The following is a 22,826-nucleotide window of genomic DNA, read 5'->3' on the forward strand; positions in this document are numbered from 1 at the left end:
GCGACTTGTCATTTCTACACATTTGCGTATTTCCGTCCGCAACGTCCCTGCTCGCTCAGAACACGTTCTATTCAGCCCCGATTTTGAACTGTGTCCTGCTCTCTCTCAATTGCCACTGATCACTGCTCACTGAAACTCGCACCCACTCCCCTTCCAGGTTGCCAAGCCCACTTCACTCGCGTTACCTACTCGGTCCCTGGCTTCGCTGGCGTCCTCTCTTTCTCACTCACTCTTTCCACTCTGTTCACCACCAAATTTACATCTCCGCCTACAGACCACCGGTGCACTTTCGACTCGCCTTGACTCTGAGCGGTCTGCGTGCATCCTCGGCTGCTTGCCTGGTGCTCGTCTTGTTTCTCATTGGCGCGTCTTTACGTATCCCTTTCCCAGTCTCACTGGTAGTCTCTCTCACATCCTTTGTCGGCTTTTCCCTTCTCACAACACTAATCACTCAACCTGAGACAACACACCACAACACAACACACCGGCCACCTCATCACACCACGCAACTGATGGATTCGTCGCGTCGCGCACCGGCCAAAAATGGCTCAACTAATAGCTCTGCTACTACCAGAAAGCCCAGCGCCAGAGTCAAGAACGTGGTCGATTATGATGAGAAGCGGGCTTTTGTAGAACTCACCGAGGAGGTCAATCCGAAGGCGAACAATCCGGGCTTGAGCGAGCTCGAGGAACGCGTTAACGATCTCAGCGAGTCGTGGGAGACGGAGTCTCTTTTCCAGGATGCTCTCGAAGACCTGGCTGAGGATCGCTTCTTCACCGATGGTCAGTTCACTCAGCCGTCGAGGCCACACACATCTATGTCAACAAACAACAAGTGCTAATAAACGCGTCGTATAGATCCCGAAGCCTGCACTGCGGACGAAGCCACTAAGTTTCGCCAACTCCTGCGCTCTGTCGGTCCCACCGTGTTTTGTGAGAGGACCATCGGCTCCGGCTTGATCAGCGCCAAGAAACTACTCACTGCCTTTGGCATCCGTCCGCCCGCCTTTCTCGACGGCGCCGACGATGAAGCTTACTACTCTTTACTGAGCCTCGCCCTCAGCCGTGAGCTTTCCAAGCGGGCCAAGTTGCCCAAGTACAACTCGGTTGACGACGCGGTCGACCTTCTCAAGAAGTCCAAGAACATCGTCGTCCTCACCGGCGCCGGTATCTCTACCTCGCTCGGCATCCCTGACTTTCGCTCCAAGGGCACCGGTCTCTACTCCAAGCTCGAGCACCTCGGTCTCAACGACCCGCAGGAGGTCTTTGACATCACCGTCTTCCGCCAGGATCCGACCATCTTCTACTCGGTCGCGCGGGACATCCTCCCCAGCCATAACCGCTTCTCGCCAACGCATGCCTTCATCGCGCTGCTCCAGAACCAAGGCAAGCTCCTCACCAACTACTCCCAAAACATCGACAACCTCGAGGCGAAAGCCGGCATCCTCCCGGACAAGCTCGTCCAATGCCACGGCTCCTTCGCGACCGCCTCCTGCGTCAAGTGCGGCCACCGCGTCCCCGGCGAGTCGCTCTTCCCCGAGATCAAGGCGGGCGACATCCCGCGGTGCCGCAAGTGCGCGCAGGGCAGCCGCACGACGTCCAACAGCAGCGGCACCAACTCGCGCAAGCGCAAGGTGCAGCGGGACGGGACGGAAAAGAAGCCGCGGCGGCGGCCGGGCGACTACGACTCCAACTCGGACTCGGAGTTCGACACGCCGACCAACTGGTCGTGCGGCGTCATGAAGCCCGACATCACCTTCTTCGGCGAGCCGCTGCCGGACGAGTTCTCGCGCCGCCTGACCGAGCACGACCGCGACCGCGTCGACCTCGTCATCGTCATCGGCACCAGCCTCAAGGTGGCGCCCGTCAGCGAGGTCGTCCCCTTCCTCCCCGCCCACGTGCCCCAGCTCTACATCAGCCGCACCCCCGTCTCCCACGTCAACTTCGACATCGACCTGCTCGGCGACTGCGACGTCGTCGTCGCCGAGCTCTGCCGCCGCGCCGGCTGGGATCTCGATCATGAGATGGTCCCCGACGGCCAGGTCGTCGAGACTACCCTTTCTGAGGGCTGGGCCAGCCGCCATGTCTTTACCCAGGTTGTGCCGGCGGCGGCAGCAGCAGCAGCGGTTGATGAGAAGGGAGCGGGGGAGGAGAAGGCTGAGGCCAAGGCGGCTAAGGCTGCGGCTGCGGCTGCGGCTAAGGCGGAGGAGAAGGGGAGGGAGGAGAAGGAGAAGGAGAGGAAGGAGGGCGAACAGCAGAAGAAGGATGAGAGGAGAGAGAGGAGGGAGAGGAGGTCGATGTGAAAAACCATCCATCCCGTCCCCGTCCATGGCTTTATTTCTCTGCTTTACTTCGCACAGCACACAGCATGGTGCTGCTGTTGCTGGGCCTGGCGTTGGTTGTTCCTCCTCCTCATTTTCCTACCCTCTTTTCTCTTTCTCTTTTTTTACCCCCCTTCGGCAAGAGGCATGCATGATACCCTGTTTTGTCTTCTTTTTTTCCCCTTCTTTCCTCGTCCCACCGCATAGCACCGCACCACACCGAACCGGCCTGCCCTTTCGCTTTCCCAACCAAAGGGAATATGATGGGAGTTTCGGCCGTATATATTGGTTTCATCTCTCCATCCCCGTTGGCATTTTCAACAGCTTGAGGGTAAAGACACATCTTGTTGGCCTTGCGGTGGGGAGGATACTCGCGTCTGTTTTTGTTAGGCATCTGCGTACGGAGTCGTGTTTAGTGGTGTGGGGTTCTGGGGAACGGTTCTGACGATGTTGATGGGGTTAATACTAAGGGGATCTTCCTGGCTAGGCAGGTCAAGAGAAAAAGGTGCGCTGGGATTGCTAGTTGTAGACTATAGTACCATAGAGCTGATGTTACGTCTGGGAAGTTTTGCTCGGACTTGTGACGAGGTGCGAATTGCTTTCTTCGAGAATGGAAAGGTCTCTGGTGTAGTTTGTCCCAGCGATGTGGTTCAAGTCGAGCAAGTTATGCGAGACTCCCCTGCGTTGATCGTGGATGATATTATCAAGCCCAGCAGCTCTCAATTCACCCCTTCTACAAAAGACTCTCGTACTTATCCAACCCCGACTTTTGGCCCTGCCCCTGCCCCTGCCCCTGCCCCTGCCCCTGCCCCTGACTTTGCCCCTGCCATTGACTCTGTTGCTTTTGCTGTTGTCCCAGTCCAGCCGCGCCCATTCCCATACCCGCCATGCTATTCATACTCGTGCCATTACCCATACCCATACCCATACCCATACCCATACCCATACCCATACCCATACCCATACCCATACCCGTGCCCGTACCCGTACCCGCGTTCATATTCTTCATAGCCGCCATACCCATGCCCATGCCCATCCCGGGGTTGGAACCCATCTTGTTCGCTGCGGCACCCATTGACGCCAGGCTGTTCATGCTGCTGTTGTTCATACTCCCTAACCCGCCGAACGCTGGTGTTGATGTCGTTGTTGTGATGGGAGGCCGCGGGGCTTGTGTCTGTGAGGCGCCGGGCGGCGGCGCGAGGCTGAAGCCGGAGAAGCTCGACGCGGCGGGGCCGGTTCCGGTGCTGTTGCCCGGTGGTGGTGGGAGGGAGAAGGTTGGGTTGCGGTTTTGGATTTGCTGTTGTTGCTGTTGTTGCCCGAGGGAGAGTGAGCCGAAAGCTGATGTAGGTGGTTGTTGTGTGGCGGGTGGAGAAGACCACAGGTTGTTGTTGTTGCTGCTGCTTGGTGCGGTTGCGGCGCCCCAGTTGATGGATGGTGCTTGAGGCGTCAGTGGCGCCGATGCTACACCAGCTGTCTTTTGGGCCGGTTGTAGGGGCTGTGAAAATTGTGTGGTTGTCGGCGCGATAGGCTGAAAGCTTGTGAGGTCTGGTGTGACTGTCCTGAAGCCAGGTTGCTGGGCTTTGACGGCGCCAACCTTGTTGGCCGGGGCTGCTGCCGGGGCTGCCGGGGCGGTTGACCAGGAGAAGGCGGGTGTCGGTGTAGAGTTTCTGCTGCTCGCGGTCGGAGAGGTAACAGCTGCGCTTGACCCCATGTTATCCCACCCCGAGTCCATGGGATTGGCGGAAAGCCCGCCAGGCCCCCCCTTGACGAGCGACTCGAAATCTGTTTCAGTGGCTCCGTTTGCATCGAAGGATGAGCTGGCGACAGGGCCAAAGGACATAAAATCGTCCTTCATAGCAGATGAGCTGGCATTGCCGCCGGTCAATTCTTGCAATTTCCTAGTTTGTTCCTCCTCCACCCTGCTCGATAGGGACTTAATAAGGTCCATAAACGATTGGAACTGTTTAAGGTCCAAGAGCGGGCCCAGGCTCATGTTCCATAGGATAGGTAGGATCTCCATGGCGACGAAGTCAGCGTCGGCCACTTTTCCAATAACCCGGAGAACATTAAGCGCGGCTATCATGACAGCCGGCTCCTTGGTCTTGATCACTTTGATCAAGGGGACGATCTTTTCTTGCATGGTGAACTTGTCGAGCGCGGTGGAGGTTGTTGCTTTCTTCTGCTGTGGGCCTAGGCCATCGAGCCCGTCGTTGCCACCGGGGTCGTTAGAGCCTCCGCAAAGCGTGACAAAAGCCTGCAAGCCCCTGACCTTGATCGCAAGACTGTTTGTTTTGCTGAAAATAGCGGCAATGACGGGAAACAGTTCGTTTTTTATGGTACTGAAATCTAACTGAGGCAGTACGGATGGAAGGCTCCTCAGCGCTGCGTCTACGAGCGAGGGTGTTGGTGATTCCAGGGCACTGAAGATGATGGGCAAGACATCTAGGAAGGGGTTAGCTATCGTTTCGTAATTAGGCTTTATTGGTGCTTACCATCTTTGAACTCCTTGCCTCCGCAGTTGTCACCGATGACGGGGAGCTGCTCTATCACAACCATCAAACCACCGTCACGGGCGGCATCCTTCTCCTGGGGCTGCTTGGAGTTGGCAACTAAGATCTCCTTCAGGCTGGGTCGCACTTTCTCGCTAAACGCTCTCCTTCCTGATGGAAGAAGTTCGATGATTTTGAAGACGTTGTGCAGGATCAGGGATATGAGCTCCTTGTCCTTCAGCTCATCGAGAAGGGCGGGTAGCAGCTTCCTTTCCATTACGGACTTGGGAAACGATGGCAGAACTTTCATCAAGCCCCTAAGAAACTGGGATTTTTCGTTTGGTGTCTTGGCGGGGAACGCGTCCAGGAAGCGGATGGTGGACACGAGGATGTTGTTGAAGAACTCGCTCTGTTGGAACTCGCTGGCCGTCATCCGCTGGGCAGGTCTTCGTGTGATGAGTCTTGGGAGCACATGGCTTGTAAGGTCCTTGGGCAGCGCGCGGGAAGAAAGGAAGTTGTTGGTCGTGTTCGGGATGCTCTGCGAGGACTGAAAGAGGCGCTGGTAGGCAGACAGGCTGCTGTTGCAGGATATGGGTGATTTGTGAGGGGAGTTATATAATGAAATAATCAACAACCCCAAGCTGAACATATCGGCCGACGGTGTGAGATTATTGTCAATGACAAAGTCGGGCGATGTGTAGTCGAGATTCAGTTGGACGGTTCGAGGCAAGCTGGGGGTATGTCTCAAAACCTCGCGCAGATTGATAGGTTGCATGGAGCTTTGGGTGGTCGAGTTTTCCAACGGGCCACAGAAGGACAGACCGCTGAGTTTCCAGTCCGACTGTTAGGGGTTAGTATCATGGCATAGGTATCAAGATACTGGGCAAACGTATGGACTTGCCTTGGCGTTGATGAGGATGGCATCTGGTGTAAGGTTGCCATGTACGAGACCGGCGTTGTCATGCAAAAACTCCAGCGCTTTGCTCACTTGCAACAGCCCCTTCTGTATTTCCAACTCGTCGATTTCGAGCTCCCGCCTCCTCCGGTTTCCATCGGCGTCCTCGGTCACGTATCGGCTCGTTCGACCGCCAGCTCCACCCCTCTCCTGGTCATCCTTCTCTTGCAGTAGCCCCGAGAGAGACGCAGTCACGGCTTCGGCGACGAACTGCAGCCCACCACCCCTGGTCTCCTCGACGGGCTCGACCACTTCCAGGACGCCGGGGTGTCGCAGCTTGGCGATGGCCGAGGCCTCTTTCTTCAGGCGTTCGATGACGGCTTCGAGGGCCCTCTTGAAATCTGCCACCTCGGCGCGTGTCATGCCGCTGCGATGGGCATCGAGCGACTTCTTGTCGAAGACGAAGACGGAGCATTCCTTGCCCGTCTTCTTGTTCTTGGCCGGGTAGATCTTCCATGGCCCCGCGGTCGAGGTGATGTTCGGCGAGATGGTGTAGTTGGATGTGATGTTTGTCGAGGAAATCGACTTGAGCGCGTTGGCGAACATGATGGGCTGCTGTCACCTGGCTATCATCGCGGTTGTCGAGATTGGGCGACGCTGACGCTGTCGTCGTCAGCTCGAATTGGTATGCGCCGGATTAGTTTGGCGCCGGAATTCTATGGCCGTCCAGCACCAATTTGGCAAGGAAATGAATCGGCTCTAGAGGCCTAGGCCCCTGAATCGTTTGTGATTGACAGAGGTTTGGGTGGGTATGGCCTAGGTAGTGTACTATGTAGTTGGAGCTGTTGTATTTGCGACTTCAACTTTTACTTGCAGGTTGGATTGAGCTGCATCTTGAATTACAGGGGGGCCGGCCGCGACAGCAGCAGGGGAGCGAGAGCTGGTTAGTTATTCTAGCAGCCCGTTCCACGATTCGTCGCCATCAATAGGTATTATCAAAACGTATTGCTAATTGAACTGTGGTTTATCCTACCCCCAGCCGGGAGCTCAACTAAGACCGAGAAGCAAAGAAAGACAAAAGAAAGAAACTTGAATCATCCAGATATAAAATTATTAGAAAAAAAATAGTTACCTAGTACACACCGGCAAAAGGGATGAATACGACTTCGCTCGCTCCAAGCTAGAGCTGGTTGTTCTCGCCTTGAGTCGGCTTGTCACGGCTCGTGTATTCGTACAAACGAGGTGACGGAATACCGAAACGATCCGTACCCCTGCCGAACCCGCCTCAAAGTTCAGGGTCCAGACCTGCGTGATTGGCCCAGCACACCCCGACTTGCGTATCGCGAGCCTCCGATTGCGCTCCGAGAATTTGGTGTATCAGAACGGCGACCCGACCTGGAGAAGTCACCGTTTCTATCGCTTGCGGCGTTAAGTAAGCCCCGTCTCGCCGTCAACCACCCGCCCCGGTTCTGTTCTGGTCCAACTCTCTTCTCTTCGTGCATGATTGCGTTGCGATAACAGTCAATTGGCTACCCCCCCCAAACCCACCCCGCCGCAAATATGATACGGCGACTCATCCCACGATGCGCCCCTCGCTCGGCGGCCTTCATTGCGCCGCGGCGGTCATCACTGGGCTTGTTCCCGGCTGCACGCCAGTACAGCGTCAGCCCGGAGGTGGCATCCCAAACAAAACTGCAGGATATCGACCCGACCAAGGTGGTGGTCAACAAGACAGGCACGCCTAAGCCGCTCTTGAAGGCCGAGGACCTGGTCTTCGGGCGCAACTTCACAGGTAGCTACTTGTGATATGACAGCGCGAGAGGGCATGCGCTGACCTAGTCTCCCCGCCCAGACCACATGCTCACCGTCGAGTGGGACCAGGCGACGGGCTGGCAAAAACCGCACATCTTGCCCTACCAGAACCTGTCGCTCGACCCGGCCAGCTGCGTGTTCCACTACGCCTTCGAGTGCTTCGAGGGCATGAAGGCGTACAAGGACAAGGATGGCAAGATCCGCCTCTTCCGCCCGGAAAAGAACATGGAGCGGTTCAACAAGTCGGCCGCCCGCATCGCACTCCCCAACTTCAACTCGGCCGCCATGATCGACCTCATCGCCCAGCTCGCCAAGCTCGACAGCCGCTTCATCCCCGAGGAGCGCGGCTACTCGCTCTACCTGCGCCCCACCATGATCGGCACGCAAAAGACGCTCGGCGTCAACCCGCCCGGGTCGGCCCTCCTCTTTGTCATTGCCTCGCCCGTCGGCCCCTACTACCCGACAGGCTTCAAGGCCGTGTCGCTCGAGGCGACCGATTACGCGGTGCGCGCGTGGCCCGGCGGCGTGGGCGACAAGAAGCTGGGCGCCAACTACGCGCCGTGCATCGTGCCGCAGCGGGAGGCCATGAGCCGCGGGTTCCAGCAGAACCTGTGGCTGTTCGGCGAGGAGGAGTACGCGACCGAGGTGGGGACCATGAACTTCTTCGTGGCGGTCAAGAACAAGCAGACGGGCCAGAAGGAGCTGATCACGGCGCCGCTCGACGGCACCATCCTGGAGGGCGTCACGCGCGACTCGGTGCTGTCGCTCGCGCGGGAGCGGCTCGCGCCCGAGGGGTGGAACATTGTCGAGCGCAAGCACACCATGGGCGAGCTCGCCGAGGCCGCCAACGAGGGCCGCCTGATCGAGGCCTTCGGCGCCGGCACGGCCGCCATCGTGAGCCCCGTGCGGCACATCAGCTGGCGCGGCCAGTTGGTGAACTGCGGGCTGAAGGAGCACGAGGAGTCGGGCGAGGTCGCGACCAAGATGAAGAACTGGATCGAGGCGCGGCAGTACGGCGATGACGCGCACGAGTGGAGCTACGTGTGCTAGAGCGGGGGTGTAGATGGGGTGTTGGTTGGATGTAGAATTGTATATAGCGTGCTAGTAATTTCGAGCGGTTGATCTTCATGCCATCTTCGATCTCTAGTAGTTCAGTGACAAACTCAATTCAACAACAACACGGCTGCCGCAGAGGGGCAGCACCTCTATCCGAATGATGGTCTAGCTGGATCATGTATCGATATCCATAGAATTCGACGCGACGACGACGACGACGATGATGACGGGCAAGGAAACAACAAGAACAACAAACAAAACAAACCATGTACATCCATCTATGCGGGCATATGTATGCGTAGCATGTCCGTCTGTCCGTCTGCCTCACCCCCGAGAACCCAGACCTGCCTGCTCCGCATCCATCTATTTCTTCTCCGGGTCCTCCAGAATGCCCTCAGCCTCCAGCCTCCTCCTCGCCTCCTCCAACGCCCAAGTCTGGATGCTATTCAGAAGTCAGCGAGAAATCCCTCTTCACCCCAACAAATCTCTCCCTGCCCGCCCAACCAAACCACCCCCAACTCCAACCCCCAGCCCAACCCCCCAGAACACCCCCCCCCCCAAAAAAAAAAACTTATGAAAAGAACTCACCTCGTATCCGGCTTCCACGCATACGCCACCGCAAAGACAACCATGCTCCCCCAGAACCCGTAAAAGAACGGGCCCTCCCACCCCTCATTCTGGTACTTCTCGCCGGGCCGCACGCCCCACAGCCATCCCGAGGGCGGGTCGTACTGCATGCCGCCGCCGCCGGCGCGGCGCGGGGTGGCCGAGAAGAAGCGGAAGCGGGCGGGGACGAGGGCGGCGCTGCTGGTGGTGCTGGTGATGGGGGTGGTGGTGGTGGCGATGCGCACCGCGAGGCGGGCGGTTGGGCGGAGGGCGGACATGTTTATTTTTTTATTGAGGGGTGTTGAGGTTTGAGGGTTGAGGGGGGCGTGTGATGCTTGGTCGTTTGCCTCCTCGAATTGGGGGGGTGTTTGTCGTGTCGGAGCCCCGGGGTTGGGTTGGAGTGCGGGATGTATCTGATTGAGTGCTGCGCACTCGACCCTTAGATCGGGAGGGTCGTCGGCTCGTGCGCGCCGAGGGTGAGTGGAGAGGGGGATGGTGATGCCGAAGCGAGCGACGTTTCGGTTTGGCGATGATTCCGCTGTCGGTCGTCGGCTGCGGTTGAGCTGCAGCGATTGCTTGGTTGCGTTGGGTTGTGGTTGGCTGTGACTGGTTGGCTTGGCATTGCAGGCTTGAGTGCAAGTCACGTGCACGTTGCTCATTCCTGCGAGGGGCAGCCCTAACCCCGGAGTGTTGTTCGATGATTCCGTCCACACCTCGGTCAGTGCTCACCACTTTGTCGACGGCACTTCCGCATTACCTACGCAAAACTGGCAGCTCGGTCATAGTTAGAGTGGGAAAATAAAAACTGGAATGATCTACCACTCTAAGAGTACTACTCGGAAATACTCAAGCTATTGGCATAATAAATGACACAACCACCGCTCACCCGTACGAATGAACTCTGGACCGAGCCATTGAACCCAATCAACCCATAAACACCATCGAATCGCCGAGTGAATCCCTCATTGAATCCGCTTTTTGCCGACCACCCGTTTCCCAGCTTCGCTGCCACCCGTGACCGCTTTCTGGAGCAGCGCAACCCACTCGCCCAGTAGGGCCCGCGGCACACAACCCCCATCGTTAGATGTAGTACATGGTGTTCTTCAGCTTGTCGTGAATCCCGCGATTGAAGGCCGACGAGTTGGTGCCACCACTAGCCAAGGAAAGGCTGTCGTCGAACAGCTCGTTCTTGTGGATGCGGGCCCGCGTGGCGACCAGGTCGGCATAGTACGCCGGCGGGCAGATGCTGACGGCTTTGGTGGCCCGGCCGTAGGCGTAGCACATGTCGTGCGTGAGTTTCTCGAGCATGTTCGCAGCATCTTGCTTAAACTTGCTGCGGAATATCTCGTCCAGGAGAACTGTGTAGTGCGCGGGGCGAGCCGTGCCTGTGGGATCACGTCAGCATACTGCAGCAGGTTTGGTGGTAGCAAGACGACGACTTACCCTGGAGAGACGCATGGGCCTGGAGGAAAAAGTCCCAGCAGCGGACGTTGGTGACGCCTCGGTCGACGATGGTCCCCTCCTTGGGGCTTTTGGATCGGAAGTGTATATGGTTGGGGTCCGTAGGGTAGAAGCGCGTCTGATGCCGCTTCACCGATACAATGAGAGAAATACGCGGCTGCTGCTTGGCTGGGTATGTCTCCCGGCATGCCTGGCGGATGTGCGGCAGCTCGTCCTTGAGGACCATGTTGAACTGCCCTTCCGAAACACCGTCGCGGAAGATGACGATGTACTCGGGCAATTGCTTCTTGTTGTGGTCTTGCCAGAGCCTGAGACGGTCTTTGAAGTGACGCACAAACTGGCCGCCATCGTCTTGCCCAACCTTCTCGACCCGGGCCCTGTTTGCCCACGTCACAGCAGGCCACTGGGCGAGGTCTTGGTCAATGCTCGCCACCAATCCGACCAGACTGGGCGCATTCTCGCCCGCGCCCGCGGGAAGGTTGGTGGGATGGGTTACGTCGTAGCCCACAAACATGGTCTTCGCGACAATCCCGGTCTTGTCCTCCACCCTGTGGTTGACCCCGCCGAACTTCAAATTGACCTTCAGGCCAACGTTGGCAAAGTATCCAGCCTGGCCCTGTTGCTTCGTAATCATCTCCTCGCGGACGCAAACGGTGGGGAGGCCAAAGTCACAATCCCCAAACTTCTTGATGCTGTTATATCTGGCAGCGTCCTTGCTGGGAATAATCACCAGAAGGAGGTCAGGCCGAGGCGTTTGTGTCGTGATTCTCCTAAAAAGCTTTTCCAAATCTGTGTCGGTGTGGTTCAAAGGTGTTACGTAGCCGTTTGGCGGGTTTGGCTTGGTGTTCATCGAGATGCCCATGTTGTTGTTCAGGAACTTGGCGAAGCCCCAGACAGCCGTTCTGATCTCCTCAGCCCGGGGCGCATTCCCAATTGTCAAGTATGTCCAATTTCCAATGTGCCTTCCGGACCGGCAGACCCTGACTCCCTTCATGAGCCACGACCCGTCCGCCGGGGTGACTGACTCAGGCCGAGTTCCTTTCATGTAGCTGACTTTGGGAGGGATGAGCTCGCGGCCCCTCACCGTGATGAGACGCTTGTGGACTGTGATGCCAAAGTTGTCCTAGAAGTTGTCAGCGCCCGATCTTACGAGACAGAAGCCAGCCACGACCGAAACTCACAAGCAACTTGTTGTTATCCAATGCTAGAAGATTCCTCGCTGCTGTCGTGATGGACTGTGCATTGGCCGGCGGCGGCCGGCATGCAAACTGTATCATCGAATCCTGTTCTTGGGGACTCAACCTCGACTTCAGCGGCTGGCCGGGGAGCAGTTCGCAGAATTCGGCCGGAATATAGATCGGCTTGGTCGAAGTTCCGACATTGATCAAAGGAAGACCGGGATCGACGCTGATGCCGTACCCTACGAGGGTTAGAATACACGTCGAGCACGGGGGTTGCATCTTGAGGACTCACTGGCTCTGTAATAATCGCTGACAAAGACCCAGGTGTTGTACGCGAGGCCTGCGGGGGGAGGCGTGCCAGGGGTTTTTGGAGCGCGAAGGTAGAACTTGACGGTGGTAGGGGCGCCGAAACGAACCGCGGTCAATGTGAACTGCGGTCTATCCTCTGGGGCCTTCCCACCATCCCTCTGGTTGGCCAGGCCGGCCATGCCCCGTTCAATGACAAAAAACTTGCCGGGCGCATCTCCGGGGACCTTGCATCGAATGCGCGTCTTGGAAAGAAACTTGTGCAGTCTTTCGAGTTCGGACCCGGCATGCCCAGGGAGATTTCGGGGCTGATGCAGCTGCGCGACCTGGAACAGTCGGAACAACTCATCCAGCTTGAACCCTCTCCGGAACACGCCATGTGTAACGTTGGTGTTGAGAAGCAGCCGACCGGTCGCTGGGCGAACGCTCTGGACGTAACCACGTAGGATTTCGATGAGAGACCTGTCCCCCATCATTGCCCCATCTTTCCTCGTGTCCACGGCAAAAAAGCGGCTCCGGCCGACGGCGGCGGCCCCCGGATTCGACCTCGGGGTGTGGCCAAGTACCACGCCGAGTGTATCAATCTCCTCGGGATACTTGGGGAAAACGCCATCGTTATCCTTCTCCATCAACTTCAAGTAGTCCATCAAGCCCTTAACGTTAATGGAGGATGGCCCGTCAAAGCGGACGAACCACGTCTCGGTGCTCCGGCCGGGCTCAACGAGGTCAATCTGCATGTGGCCGCCTGCCGGAAGCTTGAGCTTGTCCTTTGTTATCAGCTGCTGCTTGTACTCGGTAGCGACCACGGGCTTGCCAGGCAGCTGGTCTAGGGCGAGTTGGATGATATTGGCCAACTTTTTGCCCTTGGGCTCCCTTGGTTCATTGGCCGAACTTTGACCGCCGCCGCCCCCGCCGCTCTTTTCCTTGGGTTTGGGCTTTGTGGTTTCCTCTTCTTCCTTGGTCACTTTTTTGGAAGTGACTCTGAGGTCGTACCGGTACAAGGACAGGACCCTGGCATCCATCTTGAAGTAGTTGGCCCAAAGCACAATGGGGCTACCACCAGTGCCGAGACCCGGTCGACCAGGCAATAATGCATGATCAGAGTCCCCGAGTGACAGGTTGGGCAACTTAGACTCTATCTTGTCCTGCTGCTTGATCCATGTGTCCTCGAGCTTGCTGACTTCTTCGTCAGGCGGGGGGATCGGTTGGCCCAAACCGCTGCACAAAAGCTGTTAGCATCGTCATCCAGCAACTTGGCGTCCAGAGGGGGCCAACTTACAAGACGTCTGGACCAGAATAACCACCTCGCCCACCTCCGCGGCCACCCCCACGACCTCCCCGGAAGTCGCCGCCGCCTCGACCACCTCGGAAGTCGCCGCCGCCACGACCGCCTCCCCGGAAGTCACCTCCGCCGCGGCCTCGGTAACCATCACCACCTCCACGGCCGCCGCCTTGGTAACCGCCGCCTTGGTAGCCATCACCACCTCCACGGCCGCCGCCTTGGTAGCCGCCGCCTTGATAACCACCGCTTGCGTAGTTACCTCGACCACCACCACCGCGGAACCCGCCGCCTTCTTGGCCACCACGGCCGCCACGGCCACCACCACCTTCTTGGCCACCACGACCGCCCCGGCCGCCACCACGGCCCCTACCACCACGACCACGGTTGTCGGACATGGTGAAGAGCAATGTGGGCTTCGGCAAAGTAAAGATGCGATAGGCTTGGCCAAGAATGTATGTGGGTAGATAAAGAAAGGGAAAGTCGATGTGATCTGGAGAATGGGTGACTCAAATATACTCTCGTATGTTTATGTCGCTGCTGCCGACCAGTGTTTTGTTTGCAAACTGATTTGCTCGCGTTGCAAACGGGCGAATGGTGACAACTGTTGCCTAGCTTGTAATTGGGATAGGCGAGAAGCTAGTGCGTGCTTCTCTACTCCCACGGGTTGGGTGGTGAAAGTTGGCGATGCTTTGCTGAACTTGAAAGGTACAGAAGAGGGCGAGGATCCAAGTGATAAAATAGAGGAAGAAGCCAGGTTATCTCGTGGGGAAAGAGTTGTGTGCAACGTTCGTGGGCGAGGTATGACAGGAAAGAACTAAAGGGGGAAGATGGGACGGAGCTGTGTAGCCCGAAAAAATGAGTCTTCCCTCAGCTTGCCCGTTTGTTTGAGCCCGTTTGAATGGCTTTGAAAGCTGCAGGGTGGTGAGCCCAGGCAAGAATGACGTTGCCAGGGTGCTGGTGTGAAGGAAAACCTCACCTGACGTGAACAAGAGCAAGGAAAAAGCAATCATGTATGTACCAAAGGGCAGCAGGGTAAAATACTACCAGTGGAAACAATATACTGTGTAGTGTGATCGAAGATGTCATTAACTCAGCCCTGTGGCGTATAGGGAGCTTTCATATTGTGTGTGGAATGAGTCAGGCATCAATGAGCTGTCCCGCGCGAGCCTGTTGTAGTAGGCCTCACTGCATCGACAAACGGTGGTATAGACGCACCCACACGAGCACCCAATCCGGTCTTGAAAGGCGAGTGTAATTCCAGGGATGATGTTGTGGATTGGTGGTGGAAAAACCGTGTAATAAACCGAGCGCTAGGGAGCCACGTCTCATACGCCCGAAATGGAAGGCTCCCCACAGGATTTGGGATTTGGGGATAGGAGTGGGGACCTCGCTTGCTTCCCCTCGCCGACAAGGTGTCAGTCGGGTGCCAAGCAGTGTGTTGAGTTCGCATGAAAGACACTTCTGGCTCGGGCACCTCACTTTCTGGCAAACAAAGAGCCACAGGGAGCCAAGCAGGAAAGTGCGGGCTGGGAAAGGTTAGGGCAGTGGGCCTCTGGCGGTTCGTGGTTTCCTCGCCTGGTCCAAAACCACATTCTAGGCTGTAATCCACCAATCTCTCACCTGGTTCACACCGCCGTGAATACATCTTTCCGCCTTGCTGGCCTCACTTGGCACGGCACGGCAACCCCCATGTTTTCCCCGGCAGTCTGGGCCACGCCAAGCGCGAGCCAACCACAACACCATCCGGAAGCCGCAGATGTCATCATCTCAGCCATTGGATGCAGGTAGCCGACGACGGGAGGCTGAATGCTCTGAGAGGCTGTGGAAACGACTCTCCTGTTTGCACAATCTCCCGATCCAACACACGAGGGAGATCCAATCACATTTGGCCAAAGTCGATAATGCAAACGGCCATGCCTGCGCTGGAGATGCTTTATCTGGTAAGCAAGCCGCTGCCACCAAGGCTGACTTGGATAGGGCGACTTATTGAGGTTGTGTGACTGTATGACTTGTCTGTGCTCCATTTTCCAGGGACAAGGCCGATACTTGCTGGGTCTGATCTAGGGTTTGAGCTATTGTGTCTCTCACCGGGGAGCGTATGTACTCAAATGCCCCCTTAGTCACGATCAAACATGAAGGCTTAAACCCTTTGTGCATATCGTTGAATAAAGTGCCTTGCCACACACCACACACATGGTTAACCTGTCAGTTTGTTAATAGAAGTAAACATGTTAGTGGTTGGCTACCTCGGTCGCCACGACGTCCTCTAGACTCTTCAGTTGTGCTCCCACATGGTACCCAACCACAGTAACACTCATGGTATGTTCAATCAACACCCCCCAGCCCCTCCAGCGCCAACACCCCTCTACTCATCTCATCAATGACCCCCCTCCTTCCCAACATCACCACCACCCCCCTCGCCACAACCAGCACTGGCACCAACGCCCGCGGCGCCCACCGCCCCGCGGCCATCCCCAGCATCCTCGCCGTATACTAACCACCCACCATCCCGCCGCGAACCCGCTCGCTCGCGAACGGGTGCCCGCCCACCCGCCAGTCCAGTCCCCGACCCCGCACACGCGGAGGGGCCCGGGTTGGATGGTGTACTCGTCGTCCCGGACGGGCCGGGAGTAGAGTGGCGGCCGAAACCGGCGACTCCGCTTGGGAACGGGCAGCTGTGCGGGCGCTAATTTTGTTCGGGCCGCCGTAGCGGGGGGGGGGGGGGGGCGGACGGGTCGTAAGTGGCCGCGACGGGGTGGTGGTGGTAGGTCAGGCGGGAGCGAAGGTGTGGCGCGGTCAGCTGGGCGGGGATGGCGGTCGTTGTACTGAAAGAGCTTTGGGGGGTGGTTGCGGTAGGATTGGGGCTCGCCACGGGGTTTTCGGGGTCGATGGGTGAGGTGGTAGTGTTGGTTTTCGCTGGTCGGGCAGAGCCCCGTGGCGGGGGCATCGGTACGGGGGAGGGTAAGTTGGGGGCTGTGGTGAGGACGTCGTAGGGTAGGTGGTGTTGGCGAAGTGCGTGCTTGGTCTTAGGAGGGGATAAGGGGTCGAAGAAGAGGGGATGGGCGTCACAAACGCGAACCATCCATGGGACTGGCCAGGAGATTGTCCTCTAAACAATAATCCCACGTGTTTGGGGCTAGGGAACTCGGGATGAGCTGGGGGTTTCACGGGGGATTGGGCCAAAGGATGTAAAGAACTCATACTTCTTGAACAGATTCAGTGACTCCCATGACCTGCTAGACACACGTCGTTAATGTTGCTCAGCGCGGGAGATTATTTCCACTACATTGTCAGCGAGGGTGCGTTATACTCTAATCAGTATTACAGGTAAGCTACCTGGTGAGTGTAGTGGTTGGCTAGGTAGTTAGTGACCGAATGCTAGTGTTGATGCTACGGAGGAAAGATGGCTGTTGAGTGTCTTCGACTGAGACTTCACAGCGATACGGGCATGAGTAAAACTGAATGTGACGAGTCAAGAAATCCAGCTTCATTCCCATGCGACACATGTGGAAATAGAGTGTGAGTAGATCTTGCTTAGGGAGTGAAGCCAGTTTCGACAATTCCAACTGCAGCACGTGTCAGATGTGCCGTATAGCTAGCTGTTGAATGTTACAAAGAACCGCAGGGACATATGCCCCAGATATATCACGACCACTTGTGTCAAAAGCTAGCAACCAGGTTGACCTGGCTTTATTCGCAGTGCCTCGATATTTCGGAGGAGCTACTTTCAGCTAGAAAGGTGTGAATGAAGAAATAGCAGAAGACGGAAAGGTTGGAAACAAATTTATCTCATCTGCATGTCTCTATATGTCTAATTTTGGCTCGCTAGGATAGTTGATTTGACGGCACCGAAGTAGCTATCTCAAACCCTTGCTGTGGCCGGCCCGCTGCCATGTGCCTCCCGCACCGCAACCAACGCTGTTAAGGGCAGAGCTCTCCCGATCGCCGTTGCCAAGCTCTAGCCCCTCACGCCAGACCTCGCGCGCTGGACTAGGCGGGCCGCGGCATGCCCAATATCGGCCTGTCGTGATGTTTCCAGAGCCCTCGGTGTACCCAACTGCCGTGTGATCGAACTTCCATGCCCAGCCCTTCTCCCATTATCATCTCGGAGTTCCTCTACGGCATCTGAGCTTAGAGCTCCTTCTTGCCCTCGTACGGCTTCCCGGCGGCCTTGGCCCTCTCCTTGTCGCGCTTGGCGTAGATGCCAGCAGTGAAAGGGTTCTCGAACTGGATGGCGACGAGGTACACCACTAGGACGTGTAGGGTCAAGAGGATGCCGGCCGGCTTCCCGTATAGCAGGGCGGTGCCCAAGAAGCTCATGGTCGCTCCATAGTACATCGGGGCGTTGGTGATGTTGAAGGGGAAACCCGTCACGATGTCATCCATGAGGATGCCGCAGTAGTCGCCCAAGAAGGTCCCTGTGATGCCCAGCTGCCATGTGGAGGATAGGACGAAGATGTTGCCGACAGCCAGCAGCGCATACGCGGCGTAGCTCACAAGAGGCCCTTCGAGGGCGGGATGCGAGGGCTGGTCGCGCAGGGCACGCTCGTAGAGGAAGTCACGGAAGAGGCCGAGCGAGAAGATGGTGACGGCAAGGGCGTAGCATGCTCGGCGGTTGCCTCCGAGGGCGCGGCTGAGGAACTTTGTGTGGTATTCTGTCGGGATATTAGAGATTGGGGCAGAAACGGGATGGGCAGTGCGTGGAGCGAGACGGACCTCTGCGGGCAACGATGCTACAGAAGATAATAGTTAGCAACAAGTTCACGGACAGTCCAGGGTTCGGAAAACATACTTCCAAAAGGTCGGGTTGAAGGCGATGGCAGCAGCCGAGACTGTTGCGCGCGGTCAGTTAACCCCAGGTTTAGCAATCAGGTCCATTTCTGATGCAACATACTGAAGAGGCTCTGTTGGTCGAAATCAACGAGCTCGACCAGCTCGGCCAGGGTGGTGGGAAGAGCCATGATAGTTGATGTGGTTGATACGATTGATAAGAGATCTGCAAGAACGAGCGAGGTTGGGAGGAAAGCGTGGTGTTGCACGGGCAATGCAGGCTGGCGGGCGGATGCGATGCGATGATGGATAGAAGGCGAAGCTCAGGTCAGGAACTGCCCTGAAAAATGGTTCGGAAGACGGTGTGCGGAACGTCATCGGTAACCCCCACGGTTGACACCTGGCTCACACCTTTCCTTACCCCGGCTCAGCCTGGGCAACCAGGAACCAACCCGCCCACCGCAACCGTTCCTGCCCCACCACCTCACGGAAGGATACGTACCGACGGCAGGGGGAGCTGTTCCTCTTCCGGCGCCAGGACGCCCAAGCTCCAGGCTTGGGGTGTCGCATCTTCAAACCAACCTAACTGATTGACCAATCGCATGAGATGAGACCACATTGCAACGTGAAACTGCCATGTCTTGAAACTTTATATTATTTTGGATAGTTAGCCTCAATCACCAACCTGAACCTCGAACCTCATGATCCCATTCAGGTTGTGCAACCTGCTCTCCAGCCGCAATGGCCCCCAAACCAACCCCCTCTAAAGCCTCCCCCCAAAAGGGCAAAAACAACAACACCATCCCTCCCATCGACCCCTCATCTTCCTTCACCCCAGAGAGCTTCGAATCCGAGCTCCGCTCGCTCGCCGCCAAAGCCCAGACGGAGACGTGGTCCAACTGGATGCTCGCGCAGACGCGCATCTACCTCAAGTCGCTCACCCTGCTCACCCTCGTGGCCGTCTACTCGACCGTCTCCCAGCTCGCCCTCTCCCCGGTCTACGGCTCCATCCCGTCGGCCAAATGGCACGCCAAGCTGCTCATGGCCGCCTGCTTCGCCGGCTGGTCGTCCAACCTCTTCCTGAACCGCGCCCTGCCCGTCCGCCCGGAGTACCTCCTCCCCGTCATCGCCCTGTGGGTCCCCGCCGTGCAGTTCTTCCTGGCCCAGGCCAGCGGGACCCTGACGGCCGCCTGGGGCCCGCTGGTGACCGAGGCCGTCACGCTGTTCCCGCTGGTGGGCGTGTCGACCGCCTGCGTGGCGACGTATCTGGACGGGGCCGACCTGTCGGCGCTGCCCGGGTGGGTGGCTGATGCCGCGCCCGGGCTGGGGGCGTACGGGTTCTTCAAGGGCGCCGAGACGGTGCTGGGTGGGGTGGTCGAGGGGCTCGTCGGCAAGTCGGTGCTGAACACCAGGCTGGGGATGGAGCTGGTTTTGGGAGCCGCGTATGCGCTGGTTGCGCCGTCCAAGTTGTTGCTTTTGGCCGTGCCCGCGTTGCTGCACACGGCGGTCCTGAACACGAATGTTCCGACGCCGATGGCGCTTGCGAGGTTGAATAGTGGTCTCGCGGCGGAGGGGTACGTTGTTCTGGATCGGGCTGAGTCCAACACGGGGTATATCTCTGTCATTGATAGCCCGAAGGAGGGATACCGCGTCATGAGATGTGACCACAGCTTGCTCGGCGGTGAATGGGTCAAGTTTTTGGGGCAGGGTCAGTTCAAGGGGAACCAGGTGGCTGAGCCCATCTACGGCGTGTTTGCTATGCTGGAGGCTGTCAGGCTGGTCAAGACACCGGAGCCGATCATTGACAGCGAGGCCAACGCCCTTGTGATGTAAGCCCCCTGAATGGCACCCATGTGTAATTACACATGCTGACCTTTCTACAGCGGGCTCGGCATTGGCACCACGCCGGCCGCCCTTGTGGCCCACGGCATCGACACCACTGTGGTCGAACTCGACCCGGTGGTTCACAAGTTTGCCGCTCAGTACTTCCAACTCCCCTCCAACCACACCGCTGTCATTGAGGACGCGGTCACGTACACCGCCCGGCTGGCTGCTGACGAGAGCGAATCCCGCTTCGACTACATCATTCACGATGTCTTCACGGGCGGTGCTGAGCCCATCGCGCTCTTCACCCTCGAGTTCCTGCAGAACCTCCACACCCTGCTCAAGCCGAACGGCGTGGTCGCCATCGTACGCTCCCCATACCCCCTCCCCCTCCCTCCGCTCCTTCCCCCCTGAAACCCCCACTAATACACGACACCACAACAGAACTACGCCGGCGACTTCGCCCTTCCGCCCCCACGCATCGTCGTCAACACCATCAACGCCGTGTTCCCCGCCTGCCGCATCTTCCGCGAGCACCCGCGCGAGGAGTCCGACTTTGCCGAGTCGGGCCGCGACTTCACCAACATGGTCATCTTCTGCACCAAGCAGGCCGACAGCGAGATCGCCTTCCGCTACCCGAGCGAGCGCGACATGCTCAACAGCCCGTCGCGCCGCGCCTTCTTGCTGCCGCAGCACGAGGTGAAGGATGCGGATTTCCTGGTGACGGGCGAGGAGGCGCAGGGCGTGCTGAGGAAGAACGAGACCGAGAGCTTGGCTAAGTGGCATGAGGTCAGCGCTGCTGGGCATTGGACGGTCATGAGGACCGTGCTGCCGGAGGCGGTGTGGGAGGCGTGGTGAGCCTCTTAAGGGGTTACCTGCATTACCCCTGAGAGGGTCTTGGTTGGATAGGGCCTGTTGGATGTGTGGTGTGGAAAGCACTTTGGGATATGTGCTAAAATAGTTGAAGATGGACTGTATATACTGGTTTTGGACACCAGACTTTCTTGTAGTTGATTTCCAATATGCATTGATGATATCTCAACATGCCAGTCGTCCGTTCCACCAAGGCCGTTCTACAAGTAGGTGACATCTCATCCATCCACCTTCTTCGCCACCACCTCCCTCTGAACCGCCTCCCGCGCATACTCCTCCGCCTCCCTATTCACCTCCCCCCTCCACCCCTCCAAATACCCCGGCACCTCCCCAACCCTATTATACCCGCCCGCCACAGGCTCCCCACGCACGGTATAAACCGGCACCACCCCAGTCCACACCCGCTCCAGCAGCGCCTCATCCTCAAGATCACCGCGCTCGTCGTGCGGCTCGCCCGTGCGGATCTTGGCGCTGCCCGTGCTGATGCGCACCCGCAGCACGCTGGTGCTCTGCATCTCGGCCGCGTTGGGCGGCACCCGGCTGTGCGCCCACCGGTGGGGGACGATGCTCTCCGTGATCAGCTCCATCGCGTACAGCTTCTCGGCCGGGTCGGTCACCAGCGTGGCGTGCCCGAAGAGGATCGCGCTGCGGTAGTTGTAGCTGTCTGGTTTTGGGGGAGAGGGGGGGCGGTTAGTTGGTTGATGTTTGTTTGGGGGATTGGTGAGAAGAAAAGGGGTGTGAGAGAGGGGAGGTGGTAGGGGTTAATAAGACATCACTACTCACGGCTGTTGGGTGTGAGCGCGAGAACTAGGCCGTCGAGGTGGGAGGCGGCGATGGTCATGGGGACGCCCTCCTCTTGGGAATCGGTAGAGCGGGCGGTATTCATGATACGGGAGGAGACGTAGCTTTATGGTAACCGGTGTTAGTGATTGTGAGAGGGTAGTGGTAAATGGGAGAATGGGTGATGGGTGATAACCCCTGTGACCAAATCGGGTGAGGATCACTAACCCGTGAAGATACAGATCCAACACATCACCCAGGTCGGCACTGGGCCGCGAAAACGAGCCCATCTGGCCGATCATGGGCAGAACCGCCGGAAAGGGGCTATCGGGTGCTTGGAAGGAGACATGAAGCATGGGGCACGAGTTGACGATCTGGTGGATGGTCTCCAGAGCATAGTCCGCTAAGAGTTGGTTAGACCTAGATTCTTATTTCTAAGGGCGGCTGAGCTTACCCCGATCCTTGAGTCGGTTGACCTTGCTGTAAGGCTCGGTCGGATACTGGAGCTCACGGAGAGGCATTGTGAGGAGGGTTGTTCGGGAGTGGTTCAGGGGCTGGCTACTGAGAGACGGAATCAGATTGATGATGTTTTTCTGGCGAGGGAGTTGTTCATATACACTAGCAAACTTAAAGGAGAAATTGGTGAGTCAGGATCAAAGAGTCAGATAGGTCACTACCATATCCGGGACAGAGACCGACCAGATTGGCCGATGCCCGAGGCCGATCCCGATGACAGCCGTCCGACGGGGAAACCCCGCTCGGCGTGCCGAGCATCCCCATCCTTCGCCCCATCAACGCACGAGTACAGAGTCACTCGACACACCACGCCCTTCCGACGACCGCTCGATGGCGGTCGGCCCGGACAAAGTACCAAGCAAGGCCAATGGTTTTGCCCCACATGGATAACTGCCTACCTAATCAGGCAAGTGGGCATCTTCTGAGTGCTTCTGATCTCGAGTTCAGGGCGGTTTTGTTATACGCGGAAAAGGTTGAGATTCAGGCATATGAGAACACCCCGCATAGACGGCTGAATGCTGGATCGAATTGACCTCGCGACGACCGAACCGTCCGACTACATCCGCTCGCGGCTGTTGGCGATTGAGACGAGGCGGGACGACTCAGTCCTGTTTTAAAAGAGCGGGAGTCGTCACCAGGCGAGAACGGGTAAAA

At 57.7% G+C, this 22,826-nt stretch overlaps 8 protein-coding genes across 8 annotated transcripts; 3 read left to right on the forward strand and 5 right to left on the reverse strand.

Moving 5' to 3' along the window:
• The first annotated feature begins 211 nt into the window (after positions 1-211).
• On the forward strand, positions 212-2,536 carry B0H64DRAFT_232141 (SIR2-like protein). The gene is made up of 2 exons (XM_062799738.1): positions 212-783; positions 859-2,536. The coding sequence occupies exons 1-2, from the start codon at positions 513-515 to the stop codon at positions 2,301-2,303; spliced, it is 1,716 nt and encodes a 571-aa protein (XP_062656107.1). The 5' UTR covers positions 212-512; the 3' UTR covers positions 2,304-2,536.
• Positions 2,537-3,231: 695 nt separating this feature from the next.
• B0H64DRAFT_347577 (kinase-like domain-containing protein) lies at positions 3,232-6,311 on the reverse strand (the record flags this gene model as incomplete). Its single annotated transcript, XM_062801368.1, has 3 exons — positions 3,232-4,763; positions 4,814-5,651; positions 5,700-6,311. Coding segments are annotated over 3 exons (2,982 nt in total), but the record flags the coding sequence as incomplete, so codon positions are not given.
• A 707-nt stretch (positions 6,312-7,018) lies between these two features.
• B0H64DRAFT_407141 (aminotransferase) lies at positions 7,019-8,746 on the forward strand. The gene is made up of 2 exons (XM_062804550.1): positions 7,019-7,497; positions 7,558-8,746. The coding sequence occupies exons 1-2, from the start codon at positions 7,266-7,268 to the stop codon at positions 8,565-8,567; spliced, it is 1,242 nt and encodes a 413-aa protein (XP_062656109.1). The 5' UTR covers positions 7,019-7,265; the 3' UTR covers positions 8,568-8,746.
• B0H64DRAFT_407143 (ESSS subunit of NADH:ubiquinone oxidoreductase-domain-containing protein) lies at positions 8,668-9,743 on the reverse strand. The gene is made up of 2 exons (XM_062804551.1): positions 9,162-9,743; positions 8,668-9,015 (listed from the first exon to the last, which is right to left on the reverse strand). Exons 1-2 carry the CDS (start codon positions 9,455-9,457, stop codon positions 8,937-8,939), a joined length of 375 nt encoding a protein of 124 aa, XP_062656110.1. The 5' UTR covers positions 9,458-9,743; the 3' UTR covers positions 8,668-8,936.
• Positions 9,744-10,259: 516 nt separating this feature from the next.
• B0H64DRAFT_445516 (ribonuclease H-like domain-containing protein) lies at positions 10,260-13,804 on the reverse strand (the record flags this gene model as incomplete). Its single annotated transcript, XM_062806852.1, has 6 exons — positions 10,260-10,564; positions 10,623-11,763; positions 11,822-12,060; positions 12,114-13,345; positions 13,403-13,655; positions 13,711-13,804. The coding sequence occupies 6 exons, from the start codon at positions 13,802-13,804 to the stop codon at positions 10,260-10,262; spliced, it is 3,264 nt and encodes a 1,087-aa protein (XP_062656111.1).
• Positions 13,805-17,181: 3,377 nt separating this feature from the next.
• B0H64DRAFT_407147 (phospholipid methyltransferase-domain-containing protein) lies at positions 17,182-18,533 on the reverse strand. The gene is made up of 4 exons (XM_062804552.1): positions 18,304-18,533; positions 18,202-18,241; positions 18,126-18,142; positions 17,182-18,064 (listed from the first exon to the last, which is right to left on the reverse strand). The coding sequence occupies exons 1-4, from the start codon at positions 18,368-18,370 to the stop codon at positions 17,541-17,543; spliced, it is 648 nt and encodes a 215-aa protein (XP_062656112.1). The 5' UTR covers positions 18,371-18,533; the 3' UTR covers positions 17,182-17,540.
• Positions 18,534-18,763: 230 nt separating this feature from the next.
• On the forward strand, positions 18,764-21,047 carry B0H64DRAFT_407148 (S-adenosyl-L-methionine-dependent methyltransferase). The gene is made up of 3 exons (XM_062804553.1): positions 18,764-20,008; positions 20,063-20,369; positions 20,448-21,047. Exons 1-3 carry the CDS (start codon positions 18,921-18,923, stop codon positions 20,859-20,861), a joined length of 1,809 nt encoding a protein of 602 aa, XP_062656113.1. The 5' UTR covers positions 18,764-18,920; the 3' UTR covers positions 20,862-21,047.
• Positions 20,953-22,281, reverse strand: B0H64DRAFT_232302 (uncharacterized protein). Its single transcript, XM_062799740.1, has 4 exons — positions 22,111-22,281; positions 21,885-22,059; positions 21,660-21,781; positions 20,953-21,540 (listed from the first exon to the last, which is right to left on the reverse strand). The coding sequence occupies exons 1-4, from the start codon at positions 22,175-22,177 to the stop codon at positions 21,095-21,097; spliced, it is 810 nt and encodes a 269-aa protein (XP_062656114.1). The 5' UTR covers positions 22,178-22,281; the 3' UTR covers positions 20,953-21,094.
• Between the last annotated feature and the right edge of the window lie 545 nt (positions 22,282-22,826).

The sequence above is a fragment of the Chaetomium fimeti genome, assembly GCF_033439085.1.
Source record: "Chaetomium fimeti strain CBS 168.71 chromosome Unknown B0H64scaffold_7, whole genome shotgun sequence".
NCBI lineage: Eukaryota > Fungi > Ascomycota > Sordariomycetes > Sordariales > Chaetomiaceae > Chaetomium > Chaetomium fimeti.